Source organism: Anabrus simplex, chromosome 5 (assembly GCF_040414725.1).
Source record: "Anabrus simplex isolate iqAnaSimp1 chromosome 5, ASM4041472v1, whole genome shotgun sequence".
Lineage (NCBI taxonomy): Eukaryota > Metazoa > Arthropoda > Insecta > Orthoptera > Tettigoniidae > Anabrus > Anabrus simplex.
In genome coordinates this window covers 241,262,408-241,285,931 of record NC_090269.1, presented here as the reverse complement: position 1 = coordinate 241,285,931, position 23,524 = coordinate 241,262,408, and the positions used below count along the sequence as shown (strand labels likewise).

Here is a 23,524-nt window from a genome sequence, read left to right as displayed (position 1 = left end):
AGGAGTTAAGATATGCTTGATGCATAATATGGCAATCCTCCCCTGTGATGGTCAGACATGTTCGACCGGAACCTTGACGATGAGTATGCTTGCCCTCGCGTTCCCATGCAGTCCAAGATTGGGCCACCATCACTTCCGAATGCCGCACAAATCTGGATAGTTCACAATTCGACCAGCCGACTGAATGGAGACTCACAATGAGGCCCCTTTCAATCTCTGTTAGGTACTGATAATGCTGTCTCACATGAGTAAGTGGCATCTCTGTGTCCTTCACAGTGATCACTCAACAGCTGACGATGTTCACACCCCTTATATACCCTACCATACCTGGTACCAACACTAAACACAAACAACATCAATGCACTCCAGTGGCCGTTCTACCTGTCAGAGAATTGCAACTCTAATCGTTTACATATCCACCGATATGTACTTGTACGAAGTTACATTGGCATCCGACCATTTCTTCTGGGTGCTTCAATTTTTTGTCAGGCTGTGTTTATATATATGTGATAGACAGATAGATAGATAGATAGATAGATAGATAGATAGATAGATAGATAGATAGATAGATGTTCTGACAAAAGAACTGGAATCACGGATATGGACTTTTGTGAATGGTGTTCTACTGTATAGAGTAATAAATAAGAGGATTGTGACTGCAGAAAGACTTCAATCAGTGCTTCTACACTCTTACCACATGCTTTCTCGAGAACTTCAACATTAGAGACGTGGTTTTCCCACTTAGTTTTCATGATGGAGCGTAGCTTTTGCTGGTGAAAGCGCTCCAGCTTTTTGATGTCATAGCAGTATAATGTCCACATTTTGCAGCCATAGAGAAGTGTAGAGATGACTACAACTTGGTACACCATTAGCTTTGTGTGAATTGTTAGGTTTTTATTCCTGAAGACTCTGTGTGATAGACGGCCAAAGGCCACATGGGCAGCACAAAGCCTGTTTTCCACTTCCTGTTCTGAAGTACAGCTCTTTGACATTGTTCAGTCCCAAGTCTGGAATGAGAAAGGAGGAGGGTTGGCTGGTCTGGCACCCAGCTGTAAAACTGCTAACGCTGAGTGTTAGGCAGCGGTAAGTAACCTGACTCCCTAAAGGGACCAACGGCTTCGGGCGGATGAGCTCCCTTAGGGGTGATGGTCCCCTCAGTGGAAGAAATGACACTGAAATCCATCACTTGAAGACCCAACGGAAAACAAGCGGAGGAGGAACCTCTCACTTTGGTTCCCAACTGTTGTGGAGGCGGATGAGGTCATGCTAGATGGACTGGCTGTGAAGGCGCTACTCACTCATAATTGGAATCTGCAGCAGTACCCATTGCAATCTCGGTGCCTAACCCTGCACGTCTCATCTCATGTGCTGCAGGATATGGCTTCGAGACCATAGTGTGAGGGTCACTTCCTGGCAAGTTGGGATCCTCCTTAAACAAATCCACGCCAGTGGCACTTTTCCTGCGACTTTCTTCACTTCGATCAAGGATGGTGGAGGCAGGTTTAGGGTAAAATGGGAGCCTCTAGTCCGGACCTGCACATTGTCAGCAGTTGTGTGATAGTCGTCTTCATGAGAGCTGGTGCTTCCTGTGTCTTTATGAAATACTGAATCAAATGAAAAACCGCACATTTTTTAACTTTTAACGAACAGTACTACGCTGCCGACCTAACAGTCCAGAATTCCCGAACTGGAATGACCAGGCCGCAGATAGTTGTGGACACTCCTCTGCCATTATTCCTTTAACCCTTTAAGGCTTATTGGTTATTTAACAAACCACCAGCTATTATTACACTTCCCTCACTTACTTTTTGTTGAAATCTACCCTCTTGCATTTATTGATGCTCATGAGGAGCATAGAGATGATTTTAAGAGGTATTTCATCTTTCATGAATTTGATGTGTTTTGTTCAAAGTGGTTAATTAGATAAGCGGTATCACTCTGAGACCTGGCCTTCTGGACAGCTATATAGTTTGTCCTTATTTTATTGTTGGAGAAGTGCTATTATGCATTCTTAGCTGCTTTGATCAACAATAGATCGTTAATAGGTTGTCAGAAGATTTGTTTCTGTGTAATACAGTGGCCAGGTATTGTTTCGGACGACTTCAGATCGCAATCAATGCAAAATAAGTGTATTTACATACACTATTGCCCCTTTGTAAACACTTTTATATACTTGTCTGTTTCTTCCTGTAGTATTTCTAATGTTGATATCATAGTTCTGTTATCTTTACTGATTTCTTTTCTAATCATGAATGATCATTTTCATTTGGTGCAAAGACGTTACCACGTGTTAAATGCGAAAGAGCGGAATGATGGAATGTGGAAATAAAAGCATTTCTAAATCTTGGATTTCTTGATATTTTGGTAATTAGAATAATATAGTAATTTTTACAACCACCATGCTTTCTTGGAGGAGCAGTTTCTTTCTTTTTATAGATGCCCTGAGTTCGATTCTTACTATTACTGGCATTTACAAATGCAGTTATGAACGATCAAGGGATCTGGGATGACTGATCAAGAGTTGTAGCTTTCTGGGAAGTAATGGGCTTGCTAAGGAGCATTCAACCTTGTCGAGAATGAGTGAAATATGATTCAAGGATGGGGTGATATGTGCATTGTTCTAGGTCGTGGCTTATGAGATTACATACCTGCCAACTTTTACGGTTTTACGGATGGACGGTGTCATTTTACGACTTCACGGACAGAAATTTGAAACGTTAACATTTGATAATCGCTCCACTTCCGTACAATCGATTGTTTGTGTGGGTCGAAGCACGCTCGGTCTTGGCAAGACCGACTACAGTATATCGTAGTCTGTCTTGGACGAAGGCAAGTCCACGATAGTCGATAACTCATTCTTTGATATGATTGGTGTTTTTAATACTGTGTAGTTTGTGTCATTGTTGGAATTGAATTTAAAGCCGGGATAACAGTACTTCCGTGTGAATCTTAGGTGTCGACAGGCTCTGCTCTGCAAATTCTTTGTTGCGCTCCATTCGTTGGATTGTGTAGTGAAATGTCTGAGAGTTATAGGTTGCTCTTTCCCTTTTCTTAATAATTTTTTATACAAACTATTATGATGCTCCGTTCGCTTGTGATTTTACCTATATTCTTTGACCACGTGATTGTTGTTCTTTGATGGCCTTTTGAGGTTATGACATATTTTAATAAGGGGTTCCAGGTTTTGTGTTATAACTTCGTGCTTCGCAGTTTCCTGTATTCCTTGGACTAATTACACTCGTTCCAATGACTGGGTATACCGCTATTAGCGAAACCCCTTAAATTACAAAGAAGAAGAATAATTACATTCGTTCCACGTGTGTGTGTTTTTTTACCATGTTCACATTCTTCATTCATGAGGTTGGCGTTGTGTTCATTTAATTTTTTAAGGCTTTGTGTGCTTTGCTATGTTTTAAGGAAGTGTTTGACTGCCTTGAGTGTTTGTTATAATTTTATGTGACGTTCAGTGATCCAGGTTCCTTTCGATGTTTGAATGGATATAGAGACATTTTCTTCTCGGACATTTTCATACGCTATATTCCTATTATAGGTTATCATGAATAAATCCAACAAGAAACAGTACTTCCAGACATTTAAAGAATCATATTATGTTGATTTTCTGTGCATACTAAAATCAAGAAGGAGAAAAAATTGCCTTTTGTACTGTTTGTGGGTGTGATATTAATATTGCACATGGTGGAAGAAATTATTTGAGTAATCATGTGAAGTGCGGTAAACACATAAGTTACGTTAAATCGAAGAAAGACAACAAAAAATCAACACCTTTTTTAGTCTGGAAACGTTGACAGTGACGTAATTAGGGCTGAGTGTCTGTTTACTTCCTTTTTGTTGGAACACAATGTGCCTTTAAATGCGTCTGATCATGCTGGTGCTTTATTTAAGAACATGTTTCCCATATCAGAAGTTGCAAAGAAATACAGTTGTGGTCGCACAAAAACGGCATACATTGTAAATAAAATGACAAAAAATGCATCATCTGAAGTTGTTAAGTGCCTTCAGAATGGACCATTTTCTTTGGCAACAGATGGAAGCAATGATACGAATGCCAAGTTGTATCCTATTGTTGTTGCATTCTACGATATTCCGCGGGAAAAAGTAGTGAGCACTGTGCTATCCATACCAGCATTGGAGAGGGACTCAACAGGGCGAAACATAGGTAACCTCATATCACAGCTGAATTCTCATAACATACCAATTGAAAACTATGTGGCTTTCTGCTCCGACAATGCTCCTGTTGTGATAGGACACAAAAATGGGGTTTCAGCAGTTCTGAAGTAAGTTCAACCAGGTATTGCCGTCATAGGTTGCATTTGCCACCTGATTAATCTTCTTGATTGTTATTTTCATCTACAAATCATTGGCCTATGGTGTAAGTAGATGTGATTTGCAGTGTGTATTATATTTTTTCTTGCCTGTGTTACGTTAAACAAGTTTTATTGTGTAAAGCCTTTTTCGACTATCACGTATCTGCTTAATTTATCAAGGATGTCCTGTTATGTATGCTCCAAAATAATATTCACCACACCTGCTGCTGTTTAACATGGATTTCTTCTTGATTGTTATTTTCATCTACAAATCATTGGCCTATGATTTAAATAGATTAGATGTCATTGAAATATTCTGTTTAAAGCATGAATTATTGCATTTTGTAGACCAGAAGTATTAATATTTTCATCAAGCCGGGGTATGTCGAAAATCCTTTGATTTTTCATTGCGCGTGAGTTTTAGTGACAACCCGTTTCTAAAGTTGGCAGGTATGAGATTAGAGTTGGATGATCTGAAACGCTGATTCAACCCAGGCTTGACGCTTGTATACTTTTATGTTTTTTTTTTTGTTATACCGTATTTATCCGAATAATCCCCGCCATCAAATAATGCCCGCATCCTCATTTTAGGAAGCCTCATTTTGAAAAAAAAAAAAGGAACTAAAATTCCTTCCATCAAAAGAGTAACATAGGCATAAACAAACATTTCGTATTGTAATATGTGGTGAGATTCTGGAATATTTTTGAAATTGTAATAATTTTTTTAGGGAAACATCAAGATAATATGGAACTGTAAATGGACATTGCAAGATATGAGAATTGTTGTGAAGAAGTGTGTGTGTTTTTTTTTTAATATAAATTTTCTGTAATTGGTAATTTAATTAATGTCAGCAAACATGTAAAAAGACACTTGGGACGTTTTAACTTGAAGTGGAAATGTAAAGGTGCTTTAATTCGAAACAGCCTATACCGCACACGCGGTTATTGCTGTTGAAATAGGTGTCGCAATAGGAAATCTTGAGAAGTTGCTAACTATCTTAATATGACCATATACGGTCATGCAACTTCATTCGCTAGAATAACGAATTTCCTATTGGTGAAAATATAGGGAATCTAGTGGAAATTGTTTCCCATTGGTCGGTTGTGATCAGGCCATTTCCTCCAACCATTAATTACAAGTGAAACACAGCAACACAAGACTGCACATCGCGGAACAAAAAACACGGGGTGTGTAAAACTCGCGCAAGAATCATGGAAAACAAGAACCAGGAATTAAGAATACACACGTAACACTTATAACCTATATTCAAACTTAAGATTTAAAATTAATTTTAGAAAAGTTGCCGAGAATGATCATTGTAAGCCTTTTATCTTTCCATAACCTACGGTCTTGCTACCAATGTGACGGTAATTCGAGACTACGCGTACACAATAACAAATTAATAATAATAATAAATATAATAAAAATAAATGTTAATAAAATGTGAATGAGGAAATAGTAAATAATATAAACACTTAATAATATGACTAAGGAAATAGAAAATGACGCAGTGGCGGTGAATTTACATCAAAATGTGGAAACGTACGAATATCCATCGATACGCAATATTAAATCAAATACAGGGAACACTTACACAGGCCTGAAAATGACAACTAAGAGAGGAGAGTGGAAGGTGCTGGAAGCCCTATGAGGTCTGTGGGAATGTATGGCATTATGGGGAGAAAAGACTTACAAGAAACACCCTCTAGCTCAACTATATTAAAAATAACAATTGAAAAATTATCAAAACAAAGTTAAATCACAAAGCAGGTGACACTTAACGCTTTTGACAAACTGATACAATTACGAATCCAAAAACACAAATGAATGGATTGTTGAATTAAAAAAAAAAAAAGGTGAAGACTTGAAATTATAAACAGCGAGAATCTAGGGCAATCTCGGACACGTTAAATTTAAAACTTTAAAAATGACATTAAGCAAGGATATACCGAAAAACCAAATTAATTAAATTAAATTAAACGAAACCAGAAAACATTGAGAATAACATTGAAATAACACTTACCGCGGAAAGGCAGGAGTTCCCGAGGGAAGCCCTCGAGCTTGCGCTTGCTAGGGCAGTCGGATGTAAATGACGCCGAGCTCATGCATGATTTTTCCGAAGCCGGCCGAAAGTCCGGAAATGGCCCGATCACAACCGACCAATGGGAAACAATTTCCACTAGATTCCCTATATTTTCACCAGTAGGAAATTCGTTATTCTAGCGAATGAAATTGCATGACCGTATATGGTCATATTAAGATAGTTAGCAACTTCTCAAGATTTCCTATTGCGACACCTATTTCAACAGCAAATAACCGCGCGTGTGGTATAGGCTGTTTCGAATTAAAGCACCTTTACATTTCCACTTCAAGTTAAAACGTCCCAAGTGTCTTTTTACATGTTTGCTGACATTAATTAAATTACCAATTACAGAAAATTTACATACCAAAAAAAACACTTCACAACAATTCTCATATCTTGCAATGTTCATTTACAGTTCCATAAAAAAAAATTATTACAATTTCAAAAATATTCGAGCATCTCACCACATATTACACGTATCATTCCGCGAGGTCCACGTGGTCTTTACGCAAATATGAACATGTCAATTTACGGATATAGCTGCTTTGCCTGAGATGATAAAAATACATTATCACTGCTATGAAATATATTTTCCATGAAAATGAGGAAGTAGGCCTACTTACGTGACAGGTATTTCATTAATCTGAACTTGCAATAGGCTCAATTCCCTGTAGATGGGAAGATTAGTTGTCTCTTGCATCACTAGAATCCTCTCCTAAATTACTTACAAGTTCGTCACACTCCACGTCTAAAACACTTCTCACACGTGGTCTCCTTTTACTGGACAGTAACACGACCGGTGGTGGATAATTCTTTTAGTGCATTGTAAACACTTGAAATAGACACACCGGCGAAATCTGATGTTAGTTTTCTGATACAGTAAAACCTCGTTAATTCAAAGTCTTTGTAATACAGAAATTGGACTTCCAATTACGTGATTTTTGAATTAACAGCCATCTTGTAATTCAGAAATGCCAACTCTTGCCATTTTTCGCGGTTTCTGCTTTTCCGCATACTGCCTGCTACATGATATTGTGGCGTTCCTTAAAACTCTGAATACAAAAGAATTACAATTTCACTCTATTTTCAACTATGAAACACACTATAGACACACCGAAGTGAGTGAAAGTGCGAAAAGCTACCCCTGGACGTTCTGGAAGACGCGTTCTATCGTGACAGGGAGAAATTTTTAATTTGAATTACTCTGTAAAATACGGTAGGTACTATTTTAAAAAATGTAAAGTCAGTTTAGAATTAAAATCTGAATTGTTTTCCATTTAAACATGACATATGGGAACAGTTTTCTTCCATCTACAGTTGCGTACAGCATAACTGTACACTCAGCATCGAAAACTAGGTGAGCCAGGATCGTGTTGGCAACCTTGACGCAAATAAAACTCACACGCCAATTTTGTGCCTCAAATTTTTTTCAAAAATATGTTGGGATTATTCGCGTAAATACAGTATATTTCTTCTGTTACATCTAGAAGGAGAAATCTGTAGAGCTGTAGAAGAAATAAAGGTGTACTTGTAACTTGTAATGGGCTTGCTAATTTACTATTTAGTTTATACAGAGTTATTCAGTATAAATGTTGTCATTTATAAATAATGCATTCTTTTATACATAATAACATTTTTATAATCACTTAGTATCTAATTACCCTAGAAACAGTAACTGGTTACTTATGTAACCAGTATCCCCTTGTGTACCGGCTGGGTGCTTAAACGGGTAGTGGTCACTTAAGTAACCACATGTAATTGGTACTGACACTTGGTATCGTTATTGTGAAAGCTATAAAGTTAAAAAAGAAACAAAAAGTTGAAAAAATAGTTTTACACCTTAAAGGCTCAGAGTAGGGATCCAATAGCTGGAATACGTACAAGTAGTATCAGAAAAATGTATGAACCAGAGGAATGGCATGCTAAAGAAGAAAGTTATCTAACTCCCCAGTTACTTTCTGCCAATATTCAGGCAGGCTGTTGTATTCCGTACACAGCAGTAATTCCATTCCTTCTATCGGAGATGAGTGGCAACAGAAGGGACAAAGCATATCACAGAAAGCAATGGTCAGTGTAATGTTATTGTTGGTCAGTTTTATGAGCTTTTAACATTGTAGACCACATTTAGTTTTCTTCCGACTCAGTGATATTAGGGCATCTAATGTAAAGGGAGTCCACCATACGACTCCCTCTTGTCTTATTCTTCAAGCGATTGTTCCTTTACGATCTCCCTAAGTCAATTCTTGTTCTTTTCTGACCCTGACAGTGTTACATATGGAAGCCTGGGAAGTCTTTCATTTTCACACCATTTGTGGCCCTTATCTTTCTTAGGCCGATACACTCATTTTTTGAAGTGTTGAACCCCTTCCATTTTTTCTCCCTGATTAGTATTATATAGAGGATGGTTGCTAGTTGTACTTCCTCTTATAATAACAATCAACACCACTACCACTCTTATCATTGTTGGTACTGTAAAACTGAATAAGACATAAATGATTGGAAATTGTATTCTCTATAACTTTTCTTATGTAGTATTTTTTGATAGGATAAATAACATAGGCATATAAAAATTAAATTGGGCCGATGACCTTGGATGTTAGGCCTCTTTAAACAAGCATCATCATCAAAAATTAAATTTCAGGTGCCTTCCCCTAAACTGCCATTTCATCCAGCATGAATAAAGATTAGGTGGACGGCATGTTCAGTTCCTCTCACATCTCAGCCCATGGTTTGCAGCCCCACTTGCATGAGCTGTGTTTCACAGTTTTAACGCCAGACTACAGCAGTCACCAAGCATGTACCTCATTGCGAGAGGTAGTATGACACTGCACCATATCGGCTTGAAGAACTCAAGAACAATGTAACATGTGGTAGATGTGTAGTGAATGTGGTGGATAAATGTATTTTTGTTTCACTTGTATATAATAAATTAATTCATGTTTGTATGCAACTTGTGTTCCATAATTTCTGGAGAGAATGTTGTACAGTGCTAACACCAGTGAGTTAAAGACCCTCTCTTTCACATCCTTTCTACAACTGCTAAATACTGTACTCCCATATATAAAGCGATCTGTAACCTTTATTTAAAATTCTGTTAATGTGATTATCCCAATGAAGATCTCTCCGTGGTACCTACAGTGATCCCCATGGCGTACTTCCACTCTATCAACACAGTGATTACTGTATAGCAAGAGGACTTTTCTTCTTGATGAAGCTATCTTCCTGGACTTGACGCCGGCTTTCCCATAGCCTGCCGAAATGAAGGAAGTGAGGAGGAATGAGGTGCTACTCGATTCCTTCCTGTGCAGTGAACTTTGATAGAGCAAATATGTGATCCTTGGAGGAGTGATACCATGACATTTCACTCAGTTTCTTCTTTGCCCCAGTGAATTATGTCCAATTGTCGCTGTAGATGTTGCTGCACCGACTACGTCTCAAGATGAATCTCCTTAGGGTAGCAGTGAAGGCCTTGGTTGTTAGCTCACTCACAAGCTCAATGTGCACTGCCTTGGACAACGTACATAAAATTAAAACACCTTTTATGTGTTTTGCTGTGAGGGTTACCATATTTCATTTGCAAAGGCCACACCACTGTGAGAGAATGGTTTGCTAGGTGTTATGCCAGGTTCAGGCAACTGTCCCATGAGTTGAATAGTAGCCTTGGCTCTTGTCTTAAAGCATGTGATGCATTTTGTGTGTCGCCTGCCTAATAACTGGCCGGCATTGGAAATCCAAAATAGTTGTCGCAGTGAAGCTAAGAGAACTCGGCTCCCAACATGTAACAACTGTACATGTTCATTCCAAATGTGTAATTGGTTTATGTGATGCTTAACTGGCATTTTCAGAGGGTGCTTCAGTGTTCTCCAACCAACTGCCCACCCTCAGTAGATGTTCCCCATTTAGGAATGGATTTAATGCGAGGAGCTTGTTTTGAGGGGATATTGCGTTCTTATGCTGCAATGCTTGTACCTCCTCAGCATGAGATCAATGCTGTATAATGCACATGATGATCATCAGAGACTTGCAGTTCGACAGTAGTCAGTGGTCCATACCGCCTTGATTTGCTGCCTGCCTCACATTGTGGTGAAATCTGAGAAAATCACTGACTTGATGCAGTCTTGACCAAGCGGAAACTTGCTGAAGATGGTCTCAGTCTCCACATATATACCAACTAAACACATTTTCTTTCCTTGTTGCTCAGGTATTTCTTTAGGAGTTGCCATAGTCTGTGTTGACGGAATAGCTGTTAAAATCGGGGTTGTTGGAGCACCATTTCCACATAGAAAATAATACTAATGTTATTGGCTTTATATCCCACTTTTGCAGTTTTCAGAGACACCAAGGTGCCAGAATTGTCCTACAGGAGTTTTTTTTTTTACGTGCCAGTAAATCTACCGACACGAGGCTGACACATTTGAGCACCTTCAAATACCACCGGACTGAGCCAGAATCAAACCTGTCAAGTTAGGGTCAGAAGGCCAGTGCCTCGACCGTCTGAGCCACTCAGCCCGGCCATAGAAAGCCCTTCAATCTCTAGCAGTAAAGGTGATATCTTCTTAGAGATGGATGGTCTTGTCAGTACTATCTGTACCTGTCAGTAGGTCATCCATGTAGAAGTCTTGTTTGACAACTTCAGATGCTGAAGGATATTTGTTTTGGTTGTCAGGTGCACCTGAAATAAGCATGAGTGCCAAAGGTTATAGCGGTCAAGCAATAAATTTTTAATTGTCGATTAGGACAACTCTGTCACAGTATTCTTTGGAGATCTCTGTCAGATTCGTTATCTGAAACAAATTCTGCTGAATTGTTGGCCCAATCATTATTAAATCATGCAGCGGAATGAGGAAGTGGCTTTTAACAGAAGCATTGTAGACCACTTACCTTGGTAGTGCTCCTCATGTCCTTCACTACTGCGTGGTGAGGCATTTAGCACCATGATTGTGACTGGTTGATAGGATCGATGAGTTCCATGTGTCCTAGCTGCAGATATTCATTCATGAATGTGGCGTACTCATTATTAAGATCGGGTTGTCACTACAATCTTCTTTACATAAAACAAAAATACTCCTTAGCATTCATTGGTGAAGGAATCTTAGTGTTCTCCAACTTCCTTGTGTAGAGTCTGTCTTTACTCTCTTGTCACGGGTGAAGGTTTTTAAGAAGTGTTCTTTGCACAAGCTTGGAATGTGATGTGTCATTAGCTTCTCTTGTGACCAAAAGTGTTGTGCCTAAACGTGCATGCATTCAATTGTTGACGAGAGGGAGGTTTCTGCCTTCTTTCATTGATAAATGGAATGAGCAGGGATACATACTGACAGTACCCAGCTTAGTTGTCTCTCTTGCAGTATTGGATAGCCTTCCTTAGATCATTGTTCAGGCATCAGAATTTCAAAAAATACTGTAGCACCCAACAACAGGTCTATCGCACTAGGTTAGTGGAAACTTGAATCAGCAAGATGAATGTCAGTGGGTAGTTGCCAGTCTTCATGATGTATTCTTGATGAAGGCAGTGGACTATTATTACAATGGAACACAGAACTTACAGTGTCTCGATTGTAAGTTCCAACTCCAACTCTGGATGCAGTTTGAATGTGATAAAGGTGAGAGGGGGGACAAAGATGTGCCAATGGAAGCAAAGGATACTATGTACAAGATGTATTACGTACCCATAACAACTTACGGAGCAGAAATTTGGACAATGACAAAGAAGGATGAGAGTCGAATACAGGCAGCCGAAATGAAATTCTTGAGGAGTATGATACAGAAGAGTAGACGAGACAAAATAAGGAATGAGAAAATCCGGGAAGAAATTGGAGTGGAAAAAATGAATGATAGAATAGAGAAGAGCCGACTAAGATGGTTTGGGCACATAAAGCGAATGAGCGACGAAAGAATGCCAAAAAAGGTGATGGAAATGCAAATCCAAGGAAGGAGAGGCCGTGGACGACCACGATTGAGATGGAAGGATACCATCCAACGCAGCATTATAGAAAGAAACCTGGACTGGGACACAGTGTTGGAGGAGGAGTGGTGGAAAGATCGAAGAAAGTGGAGAGGAACCATATTTGCCCCTACCCGGCTACAGCTGGATAAAGGGAAATGATGGTGATGATGATGATGAAAGGTGAGAGGATTCTGTAGCCTGTTTGTTGCTAATGCAATTAGTAGGCATGGTATGGCAGCTAAATTTGATATACAAACGGTCAGCCAAATCTTGCAACACAAAATTCATTTGGGAGGAGCTAACATTGGTGAATTCGGCCATCACTACCCTTAAAATATTAACTACAGCAGGAGACAGTAAAACATCTTTGAGAAGGTAAGCACCCCTAACTAAAGAGTATGACTGATGGTGAGAGGTACTATTTGAGGAGGCATCACTACTGCAGTCTGTGTTTGAAGTGTGACATTGTGTGGTGGCCTCTGTTACATTTTCTGCAGTTCCCTGATTTGCAGTCACTAGCTGTGTGGCTTTTCTTAGGCAATTGTAACGTGGGGTATGTTCTCTCACAAGGTTAGCATGGACATTTACATCGAGATTCCTGTAATTATGGAATGGTGAAAATATAAAACATTCCATTTACGGGAATCATTTTATTAATTAAAGTCAATATGGAACAAAGCAATATTCATCAATTGCAAATGGTTGATATTTGAAAACAGCGTGCGGCATTGAAATTTTGTTTTCTGCTCGGTAAAAGTGCATCCTTGCATCTGGGAGATAGTGAGTTTGAATCCCACTGTCGGCACCCCTGAAGATGGTTTTCCATAGTTTCCCATTTTCACACCAGGCAAATGCTGGGGCTGTACCTTAATTAAGGCCACGGTCGCTTCCTTCCAACTCGTAGGCCTTTCCTATCCCATCGTCGCCGTGTGTCGGTGCGACGTAAAGCCATTAGCGAGAAAAAAAAAGTACATCGGACGCGGTTGTTATGTTCTTTACAGATTATAAAGAACACATCTTGAAAAGAACTCAAGTGTTTGAGTGGTATTTGGAATTCAAACACAGCAACATATCGATCAAAGACATTCAACACCTGGGCCAGCCTTCCACATCCAGAACTGATGAAAACATGGGAAATATTTGCATGCTTGGATACGAGGATAAAAGGCGTACTATTGATGAACTTGCTGATCTGGTCTTTTGTGGAGCTCAGTCTGTTTAATGCTATAAATGATTATGATAATGAGTACATATTCCTCTATGTTCACAGTGTATCATTTTACCACTTGGAAATCATGCATTTTATATGTTTGGAAATCATTCGTAATTCAAATGTTTTGTATGGCACTACTGTTAGAGTTAAGTGTATCTTTACAAACTAATACTGTAATAAAATTGTATAAATTGTTATAAATACTTAACATATTTAAAAAAATTCAGAATAGTAATCGGATTTACCCCACCTTGTGAGGTGAACCCAGTCAACAATTAAATGTAACTTATAGGTGAAAATATGAAATAATTTGTGGATCTAACATCATCAAAGTTGAATAGTAAAAAATTCAAATTTACATTGTGATCTAACTTCACTAAATTGAATTTTTTAATTCCCAATTTTTGATCTGATTCACCCCATTTTACGGCAGCCATTCAAGAGATAAATTAGTTTCCAACACTCCCCCCCCCCCCCCTGCCCCCATCAATGAACAAGGTAACTTATCCCATCTACAAGACCAAAGAATCACTAAAAAAAATTAAAGAATAAGTTTTCCATTTCCACAGGCATCTCAATTAATTTACAAATGGGAATTCCACCTTGGTTAGGCTAAAAATTAATCATTATAACTTAGTTCAAAATTACATGTATAAAATTGACTGTTAAAATGTGCTTCTCAAACATGAAAATTCCACTTGGTAAAGAAAATAAAGGTGAACCAAAATAAAAATAAAATGAGTACAGGAGAAAATAGTTACCAGAAATTTTACATAGGAACAAGAGTACTAACCAAGTCTACCAGAAATGAAAGCGATTCGACCAGCAACAAAAACAGGGAAAATAAACAAAAGATTATTCATGCATAATCCTGCGAATGTAATCTCCGCTACAAGGCAAGCAACATCACAACCAAATGATCAGGAACTACATCTTGATGAGTAAGACAGGCAAGCCTGTCACTCCATGCGAGATTAGTGTTGGACAAAGCGGAGGTAGGACATGTTTTTCTCCAGGTACTCTGGATTTCCCCGTCATCGTTCACTCCAGCAATACTCTCCAATATAATTTAATTTCATGTGTCAGTCATTAATCATTGCCCCAGAGGAGTGTGGCAGACTTCAGCAGCTGGCACGATTCCTATCCTCGCCGCTCATTCATTCCATTCCTGACCCGGTCGAATGACTGGAAACAGGCTGTGGATATTCATTTTCAAATAATTTCCTTCGAACATATGCTGATCTGGAAAAGTTAATTCATTCTTAGAACATCAATTAAAAATTCATATGACGTGATGTTTTGAATGCACATTGGATTAACTCACTTCCTGCATAGTTGGAACAGGAAAGGTATTTATTGCCAATATGTCTTCCAGTAAATTGAAAATGTTAAGGACCCACCTTTTCAATACAATGACAGTTTAGTGATGTGAATTAGATCACATGTTTATACAAGATTGGTACTAGTTTTGACGCTTATTGCGTGTCATCATCAGCCAATGAATCAATTAAGCAAATCATAACTATTCAAAAAACAATATAAAACACATATGCCACCTACAATGACAAATGTTAAATTGTAACAAGTTAAAATATAAAACACATGACAGCACCTACAATGATAAATGTTAAATTATAACAAGTTAAAATTATGAGAGTCTAACCATAAAGTAAAATTCTATATATCTGAAAAGGTAACTCAGTTGTTAAGTCTAGGTACACAAGAAAATAGTCCAGCTTGAGGCGTATAGATCATAAGGTGTATCTTATAAAACACTTGACAGCACCTACAATGGCAAATGTTAATTTGTAACAAGTTAAAATGCATTCTATAAAATCTGAGAAGGTAACCCAGTAGTTAAGTCTTGATACACAAGGAAAAGCGTAACACACTTTCTTTTGTTACAGCCAGTCAGATTGCCCACCAAGTTCTCATGAATGGCAAAATAAAACAAGAAGCTAAAACCCGGAGAGCTATGTTGAAGGTACCTGCAGGTAGGGATGAAATAACATCTGAGCTCATGCAACATTTCAGTTTCACTGAGCTGGAAAATGCAATAATCAAGTGCAAATCAGGTAAAGCTGCGGGTTTGGATGATATGCGAGTTGAGCAAATAAAGAACTTTGGAAGAAACACGGAAGAATGGTTGCTACAGTTGTATAATAACTGCCTACAGATGTCCAAGATTCCAGAATTTTGGAGCAAAGCACGTGTAATTGCTGTTCTAAAGCCTGGAAAGGACAGCAGAGACCCCAGGAACTACAGACCAATATCTCTCCTGTGCCACCTATATAAGATTTTTGAAAGGATGGTACTCAACAGACTCATCCAGACTATCAACAAAAACCTCATTCCACAACAGCAAGAATGCTGTTGCACAAGTTCTCAACCTCACGCAGTACATTGAGGATGGTTTTGAAAATCGACAAATTACAGGGGTAGCTTTCATTGACCTCAGTGCTGCATATGATACAGTGAACCACCGTATACTGCTTCAGAAGATCTTTACACTCACGAAAGATTCAAAACTTACCAGATTGATGTCAACCTCTTTGTAGAACTGCAGTTTTTTTGTTGACTTTCAAGGACAAAGAAGCAGATGGAGATCAGAGAAAAATGGATTGCCCCAAGGAAGCGTACTGGCTCCATTGCTATTTAATATTTATACCAATGACCAACCACTCCCTAACAAAACAAGAAGTTTCATATATGCAGACAACCTTGCACTAGCCTGCCAGTGTGCAACTTTTGAAGAGGTAGAACTCACTCTTGATGGCACTCTGAAGGAATTACGCACATATTACAAGGCTAACCACCTAAAGCCGAATCCATCAAAATCTATGCTTTGTGCTTTCCACCTCAAAAACTAATAATAATAATGTTATTTGCTTTACGTCCCACTAACTACTTTTGCGGTCTTCGGAGACGCCGAGGTGCCGGAATTTTGTCCCGCAGGAGATCTTTTACATGCCCGTAAATCTACTGACACGAGGCTGACGTATTCGAGCACCTTCAAATACCACCTGATTGAGCCAGGATCGAACCTGCCAAGTTGGGGTCAGAAGGCCAGCGCCTCAACCGTCTGAGCCACTCAGCCCGGCCCACCTCAAAAACAGAGAGGCATCAAGGAAATTACATGTCTCCTGGAATGGAACCCTTTTGGAACATTCTTTCACCCCAAAGTACCTAGGGGTAACGCTGGACCGCTCTCTCCCTTTTTGAAAACACTGTTCCAACATCAAACACAAAGTCAGTGCCAGAAACAAAATCCTGAGGAAGCTGAGAGGTACAAACTGGGGTGCAAAGGCACAAGTTCTTAGAACCACTGCATTGGTTCTGTGTTACTCTGCTGCAGAATACGCATCCCCTGTGTGGTATAGATCATCCCACGCCAAGACTGTGGACCCTGCCCTGAATGAAGCTTGTAGATTAATCATAGGATGCCTGAAACCTACCCCTGTTGAGAAGCTATACTGTCTTGCTGGCGTTGCACCTCCAAGTATTCGTCGAGAAATCGCTGCTGATCAAGAACGACTGAAGGTTGAGAACGTTGAAGCTCACCCGCTGTTTGGTCACCATCAATCTCAATCTAGGCTGAAGTCAAGGAAAAGTTTCCTCCAGACATCAAAGCCCTTGAAAGGACCACCAGATAAGCTAAGACTTTCCTTGTGGAAATCTAAGCAGCAAGAATGGATGGAGCCACGTGAACATCTTCCGGCTGGCTACAGTGAAGACTGGAGTGTTTGGAGGTCCCTTAACCGATTAAGAACTGGTGTCGGCAGGGCTAAGTCCTCACTTAAATTATGGGGCTTCACATCAGAGGACAGCAAGTGCGACTGTGGTGAAGAACAAACAGTGAACCACGTGTATAAATGTCCTCTCTGCCCATTTTCATGCTCAGAGCAAGATTTAATGCTTGCTGATGACAATGCCATAGGTGTGGCTCAGTTTTGGGAAAACACCATCTAGATGTATAGTAAATTTGGTCAATTTTCCTTTATTTGTTTGTTTTTTTTTGTTTTTTTTTTAATAGCCTAATTATCACTTTATTTTAACTGTATGATTAAGTATGCTTCTGACACGAGTAAATAAATAAATTGTATTGAAAAGGTGGATCCTTAACATTTTCAATTTACTATAATCCCAGTTCAGTATGGAACATAACGAAGTTTCTAATTTTTAATATGTCTTCCTTTAAATTAGGTCAAGGATGCCATTGAGATCCATGATAATTAAATTTTTCTTCAACACGTAAATTCAACAGTAACAGTTTTGCAAAATGTTTCATGACACTATGAATTTAAAGAATCAGTTGATTATTACATACATTAGTTTAGGAAAGCTCATTGGACAAAAAATTAGTCACTGTAGTGCACACGCACCGATGGATCATTAAGCCTGTACAGATGTCACAGTGAATGAGTCCTGTGCTCAGCTGCATGCGCACTGCCTTTATGGGAACGTAAAGCAGAAGCGATCAGTGACACATTGATGTTTCAAGCAGTCAATGCACATCAACATGGGTAGGTGTAAGGATGTGACAGAGTGGCAAGAAGAGGTAACCGTGTTTGGTCGTGCCCATGGCCATATGGTGCGCATACCTGCCAACTTTCCCGATTTAGGTGGGAGACTCCCGATTTTAGCTTATTTTTTGGTGAACTTCAAACATTTGTTTTCAGATCCCGCCACTTCAGCTTTGTACACCAGTGGCCGGAAGTCCTTCGCTCATTGGTCGCTTTCAAATGAAATATTGACGTTTATTAATATGAGAAATGCACGCGAATGAGCAATGTTTATTGAAACCTGTATATTGTGACGTGTATATCGATTGTCAATCTCTCGTTCTCGCATGCTATGTTCGTGTTCGTTCATATCAGACTAGTCGCTAGGTTTTGAGTCTTTTTCAGTAATTTAGGGACAGAACTTCAAAGATAGCAACTTGTTTAGATAGGAGACAATTCTGGCAAATTTTAGTTTATTAGCTACTTGATAAAAATAACTGGCATCTAAGTGTATGACTGATTCGCACGTGTGGAGCATGAGTTCATGTTATTTTCAGAAGGCTTACCCGAGACCGATCATCTCATTCATATGCTTCCTATGAGGGAATAGAGGTTTAATTTTTAGCCTCGTATAGCAACAGTCAGGATTTGAGACAATACGTGTTATAATATACACCATAATACTCCTGTATTGTGCAAGACATGTAGAGTAAGCAGTTTTGACCAATCGCATCTCCTGATTTTTGGTTTTGTAAAGTTGGCAGGTATGGGTATGTGAAGTTGCCTGGATTTGTTGGTGTTTCGCAGCAAACTGTTGAACGTGTCTATGAGCAGTGGTGTACTGCACATGGCCACGAAACACGTCAGAATAGTGGTCGTAAAAAAAAATTCTGACTGAGAGGGACCAGAGACACGTTTCACAGCTTGTGAATCAAAATCGCTCCCAAATCTGTCAGGAAATGCTGCAGTCAGTGATTGAAGGTCCATCCCAACATATTAGCGAGAGAACATTATGATGGGTACTGCATACAATGAACATTTGGAGTCGGGCACCTCACAAGAGGCCATTGCTCACACAGGCATATCAAGCTGCGCATCTTCAGTGGGCTAAGAATCATCGAACATGAACAGTAGCTGTCTGGCGGAACATAATGTGGTCTGACAAATCAAGTTTCTGCCGGTATTCCAATGACGCACATCGTCGAGTGCACCAAAGGCCAAATGAAGCCTTTATTCCTGGATATGTGCAAGGTCATTTTCAAGCCGGAGGTAGATCTGTGATATTTTGGGAGTGTTTTTCGTATCGTGGATTGAGCCCGCTCACTGAGATGACCACTAACATGAACTAGCATGTTTATTTAAACATTCTGGATGATCCCATTGTTGCCTTTCAGTTAACATCTGCGTAAGCATGCTATTGATACCCCGATTTTCCAAGATTATAACAGCAAAGTTCATTTGGCTGGATGCATATGTGACTGGTTTTATGAACACTCCTCCACCTATTCCATCTCGACTGGCCTGCAAAGTCACCTGACTTGAACCCCCATTGAAAATCTGTGGGACATGTTGGAACGGCTAGTAAAACACAGACATCAGCATCCCCGCAATTTTGGTGGAATTACGCAATCAAATCCTCAGCGAGTGACTTAATCTGGATGCGACGCACCTGCACAACCCTGTGGACTCACTTCCTAACTAAATCTAGACAATTATCAAGTCCAGAGGTGGAGTTACATGGTTTTAAATGATGCTTGTAATGATTTCTCCAGGGGTGACTAATTTCTTTTCCAGTGAGCTTACTTACATTCTGTTTAATACATATGTGTATCCGAGATATAGATCACATTGGTGTTATCATAATTGTTAACTAATCAAGATAAAAATAATTTGCTGATGCCGCCTACTGTTAGGCTGGTTTTCAGCCTGCTTGAGCATTAATACTCCGTATTAGGAGCTGCCAAGGTATTAGCATCACGATAAATAAGATTTCCATTTTGCAGTTGACACAGCTGCATGCTGAGACTAGCAGACAAAGACTAACATGGAGATCAGTTGTGTTCCTTTATCAAGGTAACAAGACATTCGTGCACTGTGGCTGGTCCGAAGAATTGCTGTGCAGTGATTAACGCGCAATATTTAAACATGATTGACATAACAATTATCAACAAAGTCTCCAGGAATGCATTATCCTGAGGATAGTTCATTTAATAGAAAATTAGCGGTGAATAAATATATTAAAATGACACACATTTCTACACTCTTGGAGAGTTAATTCCAAAATGATTAAACACGTTCCTTATGAAAGTTGGACAGGAATTCTTCGAACAAAGTAAAAACTCATTACACTCTGGTAAATGTTTGTGTTGATTATGTAGAAAAATATTTTTAGCAGTGTAATTTCCTTTAAATAAAATAAATGTCTTTCTAGCTCAATACCCTGTGTCTTAAATATAAGCACAACTAACTTTTTGATTGATCTACATTTGTTAAGTTTGAAGCTAATACAAATTAATATTTTACATTGAAAGAAATACTTGAAAACTTTTCCTGCTAAGACAGTTGATGAAACAAGAAACAGTGTAAGAATATTTACTGAGAACTTTTGGCTAACTAGACCATCATTGTCAAATGGCAACATTTTGTTAATACATGGCATCCTACACTTCCAGCTTCTTCATACAAATAGATAATTAATTATTGTGTGAACTGGAACTAGTTGGAGGAATATCATTTAAACATTCAACTGAAAGGAATAGAACTAATTCTACTAAGACTATGCAAGGCCTTTCATATTGCTGGGACATACAAAAATTTGCAGAAGGTTGAATTCTTTGAATGTAAAATCCTTCGATGATTTCATCAGTAGAAAAAGTCACTAGGATGACTTTGCTAACTTCACTCCTGCCTGCTTCTACATAGATAAAAATTTTGGTATTTCCAGAAAAGATTTTATGTCATGGAAAATATTCGAGACAACTACAGTGAATAAAATGTGATTTATTATGAACACACAAAATGTGTTTCATTACCACCAAATACACTTTTGAGACAACCCATTAATTTGAAATACCATATTACTAGTTACCAGTGGACATTCATGCAATATGCAACAACCCTCATCTCATCTTTTTCCCTCATTGATAGCATTGACAAAACAGACTGACTTCATTATTGAACGCAGCAACTTTCCAGGTCAGTATAGAGAAATATGCCAAGGAACAGGAAAACTGTACTACTTTTAATAATTTTTATACTTTGTAAACAATGTTCCTTGGCCAACAGAGGAGCTAAGTAAAACATGATCTTAGATCTTTCTGCTGGAAAAATGTTAAATTTTCCGAAGTGTAATTATCAAAGCCTGACCTCATATTGTAGGGTTGGTGAGGTTGCCTCCCATCCAAAGACCCTGTGTTCAATTCCTGGCCAGGTTAGGGATTTTTACCTTAGGGCTGATTCAAGGTCCACTCAGCCTACATAAGAAAAATTGAGTAGCTGTTTGACAGTGAGGTAGCAGCCCCAGTCTAGAAAGCCAAGAGTAATGGCCTAGAGGATTTGTTGCACTGATCATGCATCTCCTCTTAATCTGCAGGCCTTCGGGCTGAACAATGGTTGCTTGGTAGACTATGGTTCATCAGGACTCTTGTGCCGTAACGTTTGTTTAGTTTTGGGTTTATTTGTTGTTTTAACTATGAAACTTGGGAACAAGTAAATGGGATTTACTGTCACTGCTCTAATGATCTGAATGAAAGCTTGTTATTTTATTGTGCCATATTTTTCTAAATTAGTGAATATTAATTATGTATTTTTTCAGACTGTTTTTTCTCCATATTAATGTTCTCAGTTATTAGGTCATGCCATATACATTAGAGTTTAGTGCAGAGCTAAAAATAGCTCGGCACGACTCAAAAATTTAAGAAAAGACTAGGTAAACAATTGATAGGGAATCTGCCACCTAGGCGACAGCCTTATAATGTGATTGATTGATTGATTGATTGATTGATTGATTGATTGATTGATTGATTGATTGATTGATTGATTGATTGATTGAATGAATGAATGAATGAATGAATGAATGAATGAATGAAAGAAAGTGAACCAAGAATGTCTTCCTTGCAGTGGTATTTGTGTTTAACATCTGTATGGTATATACTCAGTGTACCATGCACCATCTAATAAGTGTAAAAACTATTATGAAATTAATGAATTTAATATTCACTGACTTGTATTGGTAGTATATTTTGACTAACATAGAATACACTGACTGACAGAGCAAATGCAACAGCAAGAAGGAGTGGTCAGAACTTTATGCCAATTGCACGGTAGACTGACGTCACTGAGGTATGCTCATGATGTGAAATGCGCCGCTGTGCTGTGCACGTAGCGAACGATAAATGGGACACGGCGTTGGCGAATGGCCCACTTCGTACCGTGATTTCTCAGCCGACAGTCATTGTAGAACGTGTTGTCGTGTGCCACAGGACACGTGTATAGCTAAGAATGCCAGGTCGCCATCAACGGAGGCATTTCCAGCAGACAGACGACTTTACGAGGGGTATGGTGATCGGGCTGAGAAGGGCAGGTTGGTCGCTTCGTCAAATCGCAGCCGATACCCATAGAGATGTGTCCACGGTGCAGCGCCTGTGGCGAAGATGGTTGGCGCAGAGACATGTGGCACGTGCGAGGGGTCCAGGCGCAGCCCGAGTGACGTCAGCACGCGAGGATCGGCGCATCCGCCGCCAAGCGGTGGCAGCCCCGCACGCCACGTCAACCGCCATTCTTCAGCATGTGCAAGACACCCTGGCTGTTCCAATATCGACCAGAACAATTTCCCGTCGATTGGTTGAAGGAGGCCTGCACTCCCGGCGTCCGCTCAGAAGACTACCATTGACTCCACAGCATAGACGTGCACGCCTGGCATGCTGCCGGGCTAGAGCGACTTGGATGAGGGAATGGTGGAACGTCGTGTTCTCCGATGAGTCACGCTTCTGTTCTGTCAGTGATAGTCACCGCAGACGAGTGTGGCGTCGGCGTGGAGAAAGGTCAAATCCGGCAGTAACTGTGGAACGCCCTACCGCTAGACAACGCGGCATCATGGTTTGGGGCGCTATTGCGTATGATTCCACATCACCTCTAGTGTGTATTCAAGGCACGTTAAATGCCCACCGCTACGTGCAGCATGTGCTGCGACCGGTGGCACTCCCGTACCTTCAGGGGCTGCCCAATGCTCTGTTTCAGCAGGATAATGCCCGCCCACACACTGCTCGCATCTCCCAACAGGCTCTACGAGGTGTACAGATGCTTCCGTGGCCAGCGTACTCTCCGGATCTCTCACCAATCGAACACGTGTGGGATCTCATTGGACGCCGTTTGCAAACTCTGCCCCAGCCTCGTACGGACGACCAACTGTGGCAAATGGTTGACAGAGAATGGAGAACCATCCCTCAGGACACCAT

At 39.6% G+C, this 23,524-nt stretch overlaps 1 protein-coding gene across 6 annotated transcripts in view; it reads left to right on the top strand.

Moving 5' to 3' along the window:
- LOC136873942 (transcription activator GAGA) overlaps positions 1 to 23,524 on the top strand; it is a 200,828-nt gene that overhangs the window by 164,364 nt on the left and 12,940 nt on the right. Inside the window, exon 11 of one of the 6 annotated variants that reach the window (XM_067147316.2) lies at positions 15,474 to 15,550. The exons of the other annotated variants lie outside the window; for them this stretch is intronic. Within the exon in view, the coding sequence (XP_067003417.2) occupies positions 15,474 to 15,503 (30 nt within the window). The 3' untranslated portion in view covers positions 15,504 to 15,550. Of the gene's footprint in view, positions 1 to 15,473; positions 15,551 to 23,524 lie in introns of those variants that run through there. 6 annotated transcript variants of the gene reach the window in all.